The sequence below is a fragment of the Pseudovirgaria hyperparasitica genome, assembly GCF_010093815.1.
Source record: "Pseudovirgaria hyperparasitica strain CBS 121739 unplaced genomic scaffold EJ05scaffold_2, whole genome shotgun sequence".
Taxonomy (NCBI): domain Eukaryota; kingdom Fungi; phylum Ascomycota; class Dothideomycetes; order Acrospermales; family Acrospermaceae; genus Pseudovirgaria; species Pseudovirgaria hyperparasitica.
In genome coordinates, this window is record NW_022985550.1 from 1,837,957 (window position 1) to 1,850,723 (window position 12,767).

The window sequence follows — 12,767 nt, forward strand, 5'->3', positions numbered from 1 at the left end:
GTGGACACAAGCTGAACAAAGATAGATCGTCAGGGTAGTTCTCTTCGAACGCTGGTTGGGTGGTTGTAGTTGTCAGACACAGAAGGAGCTCGAGCTTGTCTACCACACGGGAGCCACAAAAGTCAAGCGCGGGATTGACATTGGGGTAAAGTGAAGTCCAATCCCTTTCGAAAGCTGCAGCATCGAATCAGCGGCTATCTGCAGCAAAACAATCGCCAACACTCTCAAATTCCCCTTTTAACTCCACGGTCGAACGTCAATCGCATCTCAACGACTATTTCCTGCGTACATATGCTCAGGGTCTTTAGAACGGCTAGTGCGAGAAGCAAGTTGAGATCGATAGCCTTCTTGCATTGAAAAGATTCAGTACTGCCTGATATCCCTCACGAACTACTACTTTATGCTACCCCTGTCAAGTCTTTCCAGCCGCATACCTGTCGTGGAAGGTTGAGATTCCATCAACAGGCCTCGCTGCATTAGCTCTAAGACTGTCCTTTGGGTGATCTGCTCCTTTGTCAGATCGACAAGCCTGCATAGAGATACCATCCCTCGCTGCGCTTGTAGTAGGTTGGAATCGAAGTTCAAGAAGTAAGTACGACTTGTCCCAAATCAAGGAGACTACACTAACTTGGCTTCAAATACCAGTATTCGCGGTTCCCATCAAGCTCTAACCCCCTTTGATACCTCGGAAATATACTATTATACAAGAAGATGGCTCGAATCAAAGGCTACGACTATGAACACCAGACACCTGCGAAGAACCGAGCGGCAGAACTAAAGACTCAACTGTTGAAGAAGACGGGTACGAAAGACTTGAAAGATCTAGATTACGATGCTCAGACACCCCAAGTGAAAGCAACCCTTACGCGAATCCGCAACTTGGATTTCGGTAACGGAAATTTCTCTGAATACATCTACAAGCCTGTTGTGCCTAAGCTACAGCCTGAGATCAAGCATGTTCAAGGATGGAGATACTTCATCTGCTGCCAGTGCAACGGTGTCTGCTGGTTTCTTGACAACTCCCTCCAAAGCATTGAGCAATATTCCAAGTGTGGTGACGGCAAAGACCTAGGCCTTGATTACTGTGGACACTCTCGTTGCTCGGGGTGCTTGATTGAATCTATTGAGGGCGAATCGTGGCTTTCCCCAGGGCTTTCACAAGCTCAAGCAATCACATACTGCAATTGGCAGAGGGGAACGACTTTGGGATTGCCTCACCGCAGGCTAGAGGGGGAGAATCGGAGTGATAGCGAGCAAGCTGAGGGCAGCAATGAAGACGTCGATACCGACGATCGGATGAGTGCGTAGGTGCACACCCTGACGATTGCAAGGACTGTACAACAGTCGCCGACAAGGAAGCTGTTTTTATTGGCGTTATGGGCTCAGCAGAACATCTAGAGAGCAAAAAATATGCGTCAGTGAGGGATCATGCATACTTTGAGGCTCCTGGTCTTGATCAATGGAACATCAGGAAGTTATAAAATCTGCTTAACATCATAACTTAGGGACTCAATCAGTCAATATCATCCATCGAGAAGCCATAATTTGAACATTTCCTGCGCGCAAATGTGTCACAATGGCTCACATATATACTAATATCATCGACTTGTATGCCTCAACATTGTGTCCAGATGGTGACGAACAACGTACTCACAGCACATAAAGACGCTTCTTTGACCACATTGAAATAACACACCTGGGAGAGGCAGTTGTGTACATTACAGTTGCCCATGTGTCAATTACCCTCGTCAGTAAGATTCTCGAAACCACATTGCTCCACGTCTGCTCGATTTCCTATTGAACCAATCTTCGATTATGAGGAACATTATTAAGGAAATATGAACAGTCTGGATCTAGCCCACTAAACATGATCAATGACATAAACTACACAAAGAACATGCCGTTGGGCGAATACTCGTATGTCACACACAAAGCATACGTATGAATGCTTTTCCTTGATGCGATTACAGAGTCGAAAGTTGACGTTGAGACGTGTGCACTGTGATTGGCTGCCTGAGAAATAGTCTAGCACTGCCAAGTCTTATGCCCAAATAGGTCTAGGGCTTGAGGATCGGGCGCACTAAGCGAGAATTTGGAGCCCACACACTTCCTTTGCGGACAGTGATTGCGAACTTCATCCCTCAACTAACCACAGCCGACTCATCACCTCAACATTGCTCTTGGTGCAGACTCGCAAATTTAGGTAGGTCGATATTTGGACGTTGAACGCCATATGACCTTGGAAGGACTTGCTTGACTGACATACCTGTGGTTCATAGCGACCTCATCAATCTGCAATCATGGGGTATCTATCACCACAATTTCGTACTCCTACCAAAGTAATAGCTAACACTCGCCAGTATCTCTCGTGACAGCCGTCACAAGCGCTCCGCCTCCGGCGCAAAGCGCGCATACTATCGCAAGAAGAGGTATGCATAACCCGATCGTCTCCGCTATCATGTCTAACAGCATGGTCACAGAGCTTTCGAGAAGGGCCGCCAGCCTGCCAACACCCGTATCGGCGCAAAGCGCATCCATCTCGTTCGCACCCGAGGTGGTAACCGCAAATTCCGTGCCCTTCGTCTCGAAACCGGCAATTTCTCATGGGGCTCTGAGGGCGTTGCCCGCAAGGTCCGTGTGATTGGTGTCGTCTTCCACCCCTCGAACAACGAACTCGTCCGTACAAACACCCTTACCAAATCTGCCGTTGTTCAGGTCGACGCTGCCCCGTTCAGACAATGGTATGAGGCACATTACGGACACAGCCTCGGACGCAGGAGAGCGCAGAAGGGTGCCGAGCTCATCGAGGACAAGAAGAGAAGCAAGTCTGTGGAGACCAAACAAGAAGAACGCTACAAGTTGCAGGGCAAGGTTGAGAACGCTCTTGAGCGTCAATTCGAGGCTGGTCGCCTATATGCCGTCGTTGCATCCCGTCCTGGCCAGAGTGGACGTGTCGATGGTTACATTCTTGAAGGAGAGGAACTGGCTTTCTACCAGCGTGCTATCAGGAAGTAGAGTAATTACTCTAGGTGAAATCATGGTCGGAGTGATGGTACGACAGGCTAGTCGACTTCGGTTTACGAAATGGCTTCATTATGTCCATTGGGTCAAGGAATTTAAAAAGCGCCCACGCGTCATATAATGATGACAAGCTGTACATTCTACATTTCTGTCGTTTGCACCGGTGAATATTTCTTCGTGCACACATTTGCTCTACAAGCTGTCGATGAGGAGAGCCTGCGCAAGCGTCGCTACTTAACATTCCCGTTACGTCTCCTTAAGCATCCACCCGACCCGTACTCATTCCTATCTAGTGTATCTCAGTGAGGTAAGCCTGGCAATGTGCATGAAAGTGGCAGATCATGCATATCCCTGTACCTTTTGGCAGGCAGACGAAATATGAACTGCGACACCGACGAAGAATTCGTGGACATTGTCTGTATCACAGCACAGTCAATATGAAGTATTATATGCCAATTATTATGACAGAACCCAAGGATTGATCGTCGTGTAGACGAGAACCTCGGAGGCCTCAAAAAGTTCTGAGTCGCCAAGACGCGCTTACATAAGACACGAATCCGAAACCTTCAAACCAACGAAGTCACTCAATCGATCACCTCCCTAGGTACTCATTCAACGCCCGCCACCTCCACCAGCTCTCCGCTCCATTCAAAAATGATCTCCTCAAGAGTACTAGCGCAGGCCACTCGGTCTGCGGCTCCTCGTATCCCAATTGCATCCCGGGTCGTCTCCAGGAGCTATGCCGCCGCGGCTTCGGCGCAGAACTCAAAACCTCCCGTCCAGCTATTCGGCGTTGACGGAACCTATGCGAGCGCCGCCGTACGTTGTATCCAGCTTCACTTCAGTCTATCACGGGATGGAGATTAAGACAGAGATGATGAATTTTCAAATCAATACAGGATGATGGCTAATCGAGTTTGGCCCACAGTACACTGCCGCCGTGAAGACCTCCGCGCTCGATAGCACCGCCAAAGCTCTCGAGAACCTGTCCAATGTCTTCAAGAAAGACGCCAAGCTCGCGCAGATTCTTGCTGCCCCAACTCTGACCGTGAGCGACAAGAAGCAAATCATTGCCGAGCTCCAGAAACATGTTGGTCAGGACAAGGAGAATGTCGTCAAGAACCTGTTGAACACCCTGGCCGAGAACAACCGTCTGGGCGTACTCGAGGGTGTGTGTGACAAGTTTGGATCGTTGATGGGAGCTGCTCGCGGAGAAATTGAGATGACCATCACCAGCGCTGCTGTAAGCCGCTTCATGACGAATTTGAGAAGCAGGAAGAGAAAAACTAATACCGTTTAGCCTCTTGACACCAAGCAGGTTCGTCAGTTGGAGACTGCAGTCTCCAAGTCGCAATACGTTGGACAGGGACAGAAGCTCAAGGTCGTGCCAAAGGTAAGTTCATTGAAGGTGGATGTATACACAATGCCTAACAAAGGACAGGTTGACCCTGAGATCCGAGGAGGATTGATTGTTGAGATTGGCGACCGGACGATCGACCTGAGCGTTTCATCGAAGATGGCTAAGATGAACAAGCTGCTCAAGGATCAGCTATAGATATGCATATCACTTAGAATTTGCTTGAAGGAGCAGACCAATGTACATTGTAACCATGCTGTCCTACTAGTATAGTTTAAATCCCACAAGCCGTTTCCTTGGTATAGTTGAGCCGCAAGCATCGCAGAGCACAGTGTGCAGGTCTCCTGCCTAGAGGCGTACGTTGGTCGATGTCTGAAATGATCATGCGAACCTGTTTCCGTTCTACTAGTCGATAAGGAGCTACTGCTCCATTGTCCGCGACAAACACAGGGGGCTTGCGAGCTGGGTGCTTGGTCTGCGGCTGCCATGAAACAGCACTGCCTCATGCGCAGCCAGCGACTTTGCGATGTGTGGGCATGAAGCTGGAGTCGTTGTGTCTATAACGTCTCCATAGTGATCAGCCCTTGGAAGATTCAGCGCAGAGCTTCTTAAGTCTCTGTAGGTTTTCTTCCGTATCCTGACTCAAATCGGCGTCGCTGCCGGCTGGTTGAGCAAACTTCCCATACCTCAGATCGCTCAAGCCGCCGATGATGCCTTGGATCTTTTGTAATTTGCTCGCCGCTTCTGCCTCCAGGGCTGTGATCTCGGCTTCTACGTCGTTGCAAGCCGAATCCAGGGCAGCCTGGAGGGTGACTGGGGTGTGGGCTTTGTTCGATGGGCGGTGCTGAGATTGGCCAAACAGCTGCAAACGGCAATCAGTGATGATAGATTTTCGCGCACAAAGAGAGCCCCCTGAAGTACCTGTGCTTCCATCCGGATGTCTGCCATATCTACACCCTCCGCAGCCTGTGCATCTTGCTTGCGCCTCGTCCGGATCACTTCGCGCTGGTACTTTTCCCCTCTCTTGACCTCTGACGCGATATTGCGCTTGACGTCGTCTGTATCGATAGCGCGCTGGTGCTGGAACTCGCGGTAGATTAGCTCTATCTGTGGACTGGAGTGGTATTTGCGCGGGAACAGAGCGGTAAAGTCGTCGAGACTGAGGACTTGGTGGAGCGGAGCAGGGGGGATCAGGAAGTTTGTGAGTATTGAGCTCTCAGTAGGTGCCATACTCGTCGTGAGACCTCAGCGCAAGCAGATTACGGGTGGTTTATAGAGAGACCATGTGGCGGGCTGGTGAACTGGAGTTACAATATCCCAATCTCTGGGGGTTAATTAAGGAATGCCAAGCCGACGCGTCTCGCGCGTTCCATTCGTGAACACTTTCACCCTTTCACACCTATACTTGCCTGAAAGACGGACGGCCCCATGTGACCTGCGCGCACCAAGCTCACCTTTCTTCCTACATCTGAATCTGCTTATGACCCTGAGGTGCTATATAGGACTTGCCGGCTGCAAAACTTTGACTGTCTTGGATAATCCATCGCTGCTTGGTCGACATGGCGCCTGCACCGCAAGCGATGTTTGCGACGGATGAGAAAGCGCTCTGCTTCCACCATGAGCTGCTCTACGAGGCCAAGGTACTGCAAGTCAGACAGAAGGACCCGACGGACAAGAAGAGTACTTTTGAATACAAGGTCCACTACAAGGGCTGGAAGAATACGTAAGTTACTGTCTATCCTGTCCCAGCATATTTCTTCAAAAGAAGTTTCTTTTCAGAAGGGGAAGGCACGGCAATCTGGCAGATCGGTAGACTTGCGACCTTTGCAAAAGTAGCGCTTCTCATTATCTTCTTGTACTGGTTATTCAAGATTCTACTGCTACGTTTTGCGAGTTCCACCCCCTCCCCCTCTTCATCATCCCTATCCTCATCACTGTCTTCACTCTTTACGGCGATGCGTCCAAAGCTACGGCTCAGACTTGAGCACAACTCACCAAAGTCTAGTTGGGACGACTGGGTTCCCCAAGAACGGTTGCGGAAGAACACCGAGGAGAATCGGGAGATTGCGACGAACCTGAGGAAGGAGATGGAGGCGTTGCAGAAGCGCAGCACGAAACCAGCGCCTGTATCGCACAAGAAGCGGACCGACCGAGCCTCGGAGGACCGGCAATCGTCGCTTGCAGCTGGCTCTCGGGGACAGAAGCGGGGACGAGACTTTGAGATTGACAGAGTAAGTGACTGATTTTGTTCGCGAGTTCTCGACTGCAGATATTGCATGGCTTTTGTGAGGTCCTCGATTTACTCAGGATGCACTTGCGGGGTTACTTGTGGGAGAGTGTTGGGAAAGGGGGTGAGGACGTGGTTCTGTGTCGTTCACTTTGAAGCCGTGCAATTTCCCTCACATGTCTAATCTTCATCAAGCCTCCTGGCAATTGGTGAAAAGCACAAGTTGCTAACACATCGACACAGGAAGAAAGCATAACAGTACGGCCAATAGTGCCCCTGCACATGCCAGACCGGCTGAAGAGCCTCCTGGTAGACGACTGGGAGAACATCACCAAGAACGCGCAACTCATGCAGCTGCCAACCAAGATGCCCGCCGGCATCATCCTCGACGAGTACGCCGCGATCGAGCGCGAGAAGCGCAAGGCAGGGTCCGCCGAAGCCGACATTCTCGAAGAAGTCGTGGCTGGAGTGAAGGAATATTTCAACAAGGCGCTTGGCCGCATCCTGCTGTACCGCTTCGAGCGCCAGCAGTACTACGAGATCCACAAGGAGATTGACTCGCCCACCTCCGACCTCGCCGGCAAGCCGCTCTCAGACGTGTATGGCGGGGAGCACCTGCTGCGTTTGTTTGGTAAGTCGCGGCGTCAACAGATGAGCAGCTTTTCCTATTGTTTTCTTTCTTACCCCTGACCTGCACAAGTTTGCTGACGGCTAGTTGGGGGACAAGTAGTTACGATGCCGGAGCTGATTGCGCAGACGAATATGGACCAGCAGTCGGTCAACCGTCTCCGGGAGGAGCTGGTGCGCATGACGACTTGGCTGGCCAAGGAGCCGAATGTGGGACGGTACTTTACGTCGGAGTACGAGAGCACGAACAGCACGTACAAGGACAAGATTAATGCTGGCGGCTGAGCAGGGCAGGGCGGGAGGAGGTATGGGGCACGCAGTAGTAGTATTAGTAGATGAATGTATACAGCCATGGATGGTTGGGAGCGCAGAGTATGGACGGTTGATGCGACTATATCATAGCATAGCTGCCATAGCCATAGACAGGGCAGACGCAGGCAGCAGTGCGGAAAGCAAAGAGGGCCATTTCTGGACATGTAATATTATATACCTATAAAAAGCCAACTTTGTAGGCTGTTCTAGTAGTCTTTCTTCGCGTGCGTACGGCTCTTGAAAAAGCGATCACGGACGACAGACAGACAGGAGGGTAGAACAGATATATAAGGCACCAAGGCATGGAGACATCGAGGCACAAAGATATCAAGGCAGCAAGGCATCAAGATATCAAGGCACCAAGGCACCACCAGATTATGACCAAAGACGTGTCTGACCTGGACTGGAGTCTTAAGTTGTTACATCGATGCACACATCTCTCTATAATAACTCCAAGACTCAACATCTATCTACTGTCGCACACACACACACATGAACGAGACGAGAAAGGACAGGACAGGACAGGAGACAAAGATACGAGCCGGGGAAATGAGCGGGACATGACATACATACATACATGCAATATTACTCATTATTTGTCTTTTTGCGAGGTATGTACCTATGTATGTATGTATGTATGTATGTATGTATGTATGTATGCATCGTTAATAATTAGCATGCAGGTGACTTGGACGGATGGGAAGGTCTGGAACCGAGACGGGGCGAGGGCGAGGGCGTTAGATGTGTAGGGTGTAGGGTGTAGGGCAGGTAGGTAGATACGTAGATACAGGCATGTAGGGTGTAGATTGGGTCCTGCGTTGTGGTGCGGCGGTGCAGTATATGTCTACTACACCTGACGGTACAGGTAAGATATCTAGTGGGAGGTTGGCAGTGGCGCAGCAGGGTGCAGCTGGCAGCAGCGAGAAAGCGAGCGAGCGAAACACACATTGCTGTCACAGCTGAGATCAGTCTGCATAGCATAGCATTGCATACATAGTTATTATTGTTTATTTTCTTTCTTGTCTCTCTCTGACAGACAGACACAGACTGAATCGATAGTTGGATGTCGATAGTTGGATGGTAATATGGTGTGGTATACGGTTGGGCTCTGTTTGATGTGTGGGAACTGGCCGGGAATTCCCCTGAAGCGGGAAAATGGAAAATGGAAAAAATTGTTCACAAAGAAGTAGCTAATGATCCATCCCATCCCATCCCATCCCACGCTCAGCCGATCAATCACCGGATACTTTCATTGTTGGGTTGGATGTTTTTCGGGGGGTTTTTGGGTTAGTTGGTTGGTTGGGTCCGGGGGAGAATTGACGGGGTGCTTTGGGCGAGTGGATGAGTGTGATGGAAGTGAGGATGGACATGGACAGGCCTTGATATATGGGATGTCCCGGCTTCGTATGTTTGTTTGTTTTGTTTGTTTGGTTGTTTGTCTATTATGTGGCAGGCTGAAAAAGCAAACGGGGAGCCAGTACAATGGTGATGACGATGTAGCCCCAGAACGCCGGCCGGCCTGCCCGCCCCAAGACGGCATATACTGCACTGTAGGCTGTAGTTAGGCTGGAGTAGCGTCGATCTAGCGGGGGGAGTGGGCAGCGTGTCTCGCCCGATTTGGCGGGAATCTAGTGCGGAGGGGGAATCTAGTTGGGCGCGAGGCAGCCAACACACGCGCAGAGTTTAGGGGCGGCCGAGGGGGAAAGCCGCGCCGAAAACAGGCGGGCGGGCGGCGGCCAGGCGCAAAGAATTAGTGGCAGCAGTTGTCAGGTTTAGTGCTAGCAGCTTGTGTTGTCAGTAATTAGTGTCAGATCCATTCACATCCAACGCTCCCGTGTTCCGATTCCGTCCAGCTGCGAGATGTTTGCAGACAGACAGACTGACAGACCGGGCCTGGACTCGTCAAGACCGCCTTTTCTCTCTTTCTTCCATTATTATTGCCCGCTCTCACTCACTCCCTCACTCTCACTCTCCCACATAATTATCACATCCACTTCATTTCCTCCGCTACCACTCTCGCCTCACCTTCCTACTCTTCTCCACTTTGCCATCTTTTGTGCATTCTCGTCATTTACCATTTGACATCGGTCATCATACCACTGCTCGATATTATATACATATTATATATACACACGATACCTACACCCTGCGAGGGCCCCCACCCCGATCCGTCATTTCTCCACGATTTGCCCAACAACCTCAACACCATCCTCTACTCTCCACGATTTGCCTCGTAATCAGTCGAGAGCCACGGGGCTTGAGCGACCGCGCTCTGAAAGTCTGCACTGCGCCGATATGACGAGCACGCCGACAACAAGAACCCTCCAAACCCCGTCTTCGCTTCTCGAGCACAACCGCAGCTAAACACACTCTATCGGATAGATATAGACTATGGGACTCGCCGCCATGCTCAACCTCGTCGTAGAATCATGGATCTGGTACGGCGTGACCGTCATCGTCGCCTCGGCCCGCTTCATCTCGCGCGGCCTGACGTTTGGCTCCATCAAGAAGATGCAGACCGACGACTACATCATGGCCGCCGCGCTGTGCACATACACAACCTTCCTGGTAGCCATCAATATCGTGTCGGACCACAACAGCAATCTACTGCCGCCCGGTTTCGATTTTGCGGAGCTGACGCCGGACGATGTGGCGAATCGGCAATATGGGAGCAAGATGATTCTGGTCGTCGAAATATGCCAGTGTGTGACCATCTGGGCGGTCAAGGCCTGCTTGCTGATTATGTACTATCGATTGACGTATGTCAGCCCCTACACCCCTGTCCCTGTCCCCTATCCCTGTCTGTCTGTCTGTCTGTGCACTCCCAAAGTTTGGTGGAGGATGCTAATGTCAACACCCCCACAGCATCGCAATGAAGCGCAACCTCCTCGTCAAAGCTCTCGCTGTCTATGCCGCCTTTGGCTTCATCTTCATGATGGTCTTCTATCTCGGCGTGTGGTGCCGGCCCTTTAGCAACTACTGGGCCGTGCCCACGCCGTCGCAATGTTCTGCCGCCACAAACCACCTCATCACAAACGCAACCTTCAACCTCTCCTCGGACCTGCTCATGCTCGCCCTGGCCCTGCAGATGTTTGTCAGCTCGCACCTCCCCTGGCGCCGCAAGGCTATCCTGTGTGGCATCTTCGGCTTGGGCGGCTTCGTCATCCTCGCCGCCGTGCTGAACAAGTACTACAGCTTCACCAGCCCCTTTGGTGGCGAGTGGACCTACTGGTACGTGCGCGAGAGCAGCACTGCCCTGCTCGTCGCTAACCTCCCCTACACCTGGACCCTGCTGCGCCGCGTCTTTAAGCTGCGCGCCTTTAATCCCGACTCGTCTGTCACGAACAACACTGCTACTGCTGGGATGTCGCGCAGTAAATTCTGGCACCGCGGCTCTGCCTTTGCGTCTGCAGGCGGCAGTGTCGACAGCGGCAGTGGCAGTGGCGGTGGCGGTGGCAGCGCCAAGAAGAGCGTCGAGTGGGCCGTGCGCGGCCCTTTCGAGCACGGCCGCCTGCCGAGCAATCTCGACAAGGACCTTTATCGCCTGCCGAGCATCGATGAGCCAGACAGTCCATTTCCAGAGGGTCAGGTGTTTTGCGGGCCGCCACGCGGGTCTGTGGTGTCCATGCGAACAAGCAGTGGTGTCGCGCGACGGGCCAGTCTCGTCGACAAAGACCCCTATCGACTGCCCAGTCTGGACGAGCCTGAGCGTGCGATGCAAGACGGAGACGTCGAGGCGGGCTTGGATGGGATGGATGGGATGGATGGAGGTGGTGTGCAGCGCCTGGCGATGGCGCATGTGACCCCGGAGAAAATGGTGTGACGGGCTGGCTATATGAATTTACATGGGCGTTTTTGGGTATATACGACACGATGCATGAGATGCAGCTTTGACTGGCGTTTGGGTGGGATGCTGGCATTTTTTTGGAACGAATTATTGAGATACCCAGACGGAACGGACGGACGGCATATGATGAGCGTGGTGTTGACACTGTAGCTCAGGGGCTAGCCATATATTTGGTATTTGATACACGACATACATATACAAACAGCGATACACGAATGAAGAGTAGTACTGAATATAAGACACATGATACCTGTTTACCAGGTTCGTACTTTTGATTCGAAACATATATATCCACTTTTACCCCTTTTTTAATTCAACACGAATAGTTTGTTTGTAGAAACTCATTGCTTTTGAATCGCCATGCCATGCCATGCCATATGAACAATGACCATCTATCTGCGTATATACATACACATACACAACCATGAAGCTCTTACTCACTCCCTCACTCCCTCACTCATCCCCCTCCAACGCCGCAAAATCCAACGTCCGGAACCGATTGCCCCGCGCCGTCGTATACTCGTCCCTCTCCAACGCGCTATCCCTCCTCTCCATCATCTCCTCCCATTTCTCCCCCCTTTTCTCTCCCTGCCCCTCCTCTCCATCCACACCCTCTCCCTTCTCCCCCTCACCACCACCACCACCACCACCACCCCCTCCCCTCCCCAACCACTCCTGCACCCCCACAACAACCCTCTCCGCGCCCACCCTCGCACCCCCCAAATTCCCCGCTCCAGGCCCGACCCTCAACCCCGCCATCTTCCCCGTCACCCAACACGGCACATCCGCCCTCCACTGCAACTCCTCCGTCAAGCACGGCAGCCCACCACACGTCGCGATCGGATGCGATGCAAGGAGCGTCTGCAGACAGGGGATACTAGCCGTGCAGGTTGGCGCGCCGGTGGCGTGGTAGATCCAATCTACGTCTTCTACTGTGGCTTTCTCGGTGGGGTTGGTGGTAGACGTCGTGCGGACATTCCACGTGCGATTCTTCTCGTCGAATGTGCTGCATTCCCAATCCACGACGCTGCATTCGCGGATATCGAGGCGGTGCCTCGCTTGCCAGGTGCGCAGATGGCGGGTAAAGGGGGGCGTGATACTTCCGCCGCCACGCGCCTGGGCGATCATGGAGATGCGGTCCTGGTCGGAGTCGGCGCCGTAGAAGTATGCCTGGTTGATATTGCGGAATTTGCCCATCCAGGCGAGGTCGACGTCGAAGGGTTTGGTGCGGAGCGGGTGGCGGGCGAGGAGGGTGATTTTGGAGATGTTGTGGGGCGGGGAGAGGAGGAGGTGGGTTAGTTGGGCGGCGGTGAGGCCGGCGCCTATTATGAGGGCGTGGGTTGGTTGGGAGGTTTTTTGTTTGTGGAGGAGGGGGG

At 52.2% G+C, this 12,767-nt stretch overlaps 9 protein-coding genes across 9 annotated transcripts; 7 read left to right on the forward strand and 2 right to left on the reverse strand.

Moving 5' to 3' along the window:
* The first annotated feature begins 311 nt into the window (after positions 1–311).
* EJ05DRAFT_199614 (uncharacterized protein) lies at positions 312–1,411 on the forward strand. Its single transcript, XM_033739727.1, has 2 exons — positions 312–588; positions 646–1,411. The coding sequence occupies exon 2, from the start codon at positions 712–714 to the stop codon at positions 1,306–1,308; it is 597 nt and encodes a 198-aa protein (XP_033604621.1). The 5' UTR covers positions 312–588; positions 646–711; the 3' UTR covers positions 1,309–1,411.
* An 865-nt stretch (positions 1,412–2,276) lies between these two features.
* EJ05DRAFT_473096 (40S ribosomal protein-like protein S8) lies at positions 2,277–3,435 on the forward strand. Its single transcript, XM_033743320.1, has 4 exons — positions 2,277–2,305; positions 2,361–2,429; positions 2,481–3,266; positions 3,315–3,435. The coding sequence occupies exons 1-3, from the start codon at positions 2,301–2,303 to the stop codon at positions 3,013–3,015; spliced, it is 609 nt and encodes a 202-aa protein (XP_033604622.1). The 5' UTR covers positions 2,277–2,300; the 3' UTR covers positions 3,016–3,266; positions 3,315–3,435.
* A 240-nt stretch (positions 3,436–3,675) lies between these two features.
* Positions 3,676–4,758, forward strand: EJ05DRAFT_507751 (ATP synthase subunit 5; the record flags this gene model as incomplete). The annotated part of the gene is made up of 4 exons (XM_033747956.1): positions 3,676–3,840; positions 3,950–4,264; positions 4,322–4,414; positions 4,463–4,758. The coding sequence occupies 4 exons, from the start codon at positions 3,676–3,678 to the stop codon at positions 4,574–4,576; spliced, it is 687 nt and encodes a 228-aa protein (XP_033604623.1). The 3' UTR covers positions 4,577–4,758.
* A 197-nt stretch (positions 4,759–4,955) lies between these two features.
* EJ05DRAFT_497040 (uncharacterized protein) lies at positions 4,956–5,608 on the reverse strand (the record flags this gene model as incomplete). Its single annotated transcript, XM_033746492.1, has 2 exons — positions 4,956–5,240; positions 5,300–5,608. The coding sequence occupies 2 exons, from the start codon at positions 5,606–5,608 to the stop codon at positions 4,956–4,958; spliced, it is 594 nt and encodes a 197-aa protein (XP_033604624.1).
* Positions 5,609–5,760: 152 nt separating this feature from the next.
* On the forward strand, positions 5,761–7,749 carry EJ05DRAFT_473098 (mortality factor 4-like protein-like protein 1). Its single transcript, XM_033743321.1, has 4 exons — positions 5,761–6,101; positions 6,384–6,609; positions 6,849–7,236; positions 7,336–7,749. Exons 1-4 carry the CDS (start codon positions 5,938–5,940, stop codon positions 7,515–7,517), a joined length of 960 nt encoding a protein of 319 aa, XP_033604625.1. The 5' UTR covers positions 5,761–5,937; the 3' UTR covers positions 7,518–7,749.
* Positions 7,750–7,797: 48 nt separating this feature from the next.
* EJ05DRAFT_199855 (uncharacterized protein) lies at positions 7,798–8,402 on the forward strand. The gene has a single exon (XM_033739728.1). The coding sequence runs from the start codon at positions 7,847–7,849 to the stop codon at positions 8,291–8,293; it is 447 nt and encodes a 148-aa protein (XP_033604626.1). The 5' UTR covers positions 7,798–7,846; the 3' UTR covers positions 8,294–8,402.
* Positions 8,403–8,478: 76 nt separating this feature from the next.
* Positions 8,479–9,208, forward strand: EJ05DRAFT_199857 (uncharacterized protein). Its single transcript, XM_033739729.1, has one exon. It carries the CDS (start codon positions 8,738–8,740, stop codon positions 9,107–9,109), a length of 372 nt encoding a protein of 123 aa, XP_033604627.1. The 5' UTR covers positions 8,479–8,737; the 3' UTR covers positions 9,110–9,208.
* Positions 9,209–9,781: 573 nt separating this feature from the next.
* EJ05DRAFT_199860 (uncharacterized protein) lies at positions 9,782–11,571 on the forward strand. Its single transcript, XM_033739730.1, has 2 exons — positions 9,782–10,303; positions 10,410–11,571. The coding sequence occupies exons 1-2, from the start codon at positions 9,936–9,938 to the stop codon at positions 11,365–11,367; spliced, it is 1,326 nt and encodes a 441-aa protein (XP_033604628.1). The 5' UTR covers positions 9,782–9,935; the 3' UTR covers positions 11,368–11,571.
* On the reverse strand, positions 11,560–12,765 carry EJ05DRAFT_522445 (uncharacterized protein; the record flags this gene model as incomplete). The annotated part of the gene is made up of 1 exon (XM_033748783.1): positions 11,560–12,765. A coding segment is annotated over one exon (921 nt), but the record flags the coding sequence as incomplete, so codon positions are not given.
* Positions 12,766–12,767: the final 2 nt, after the last annotated feature.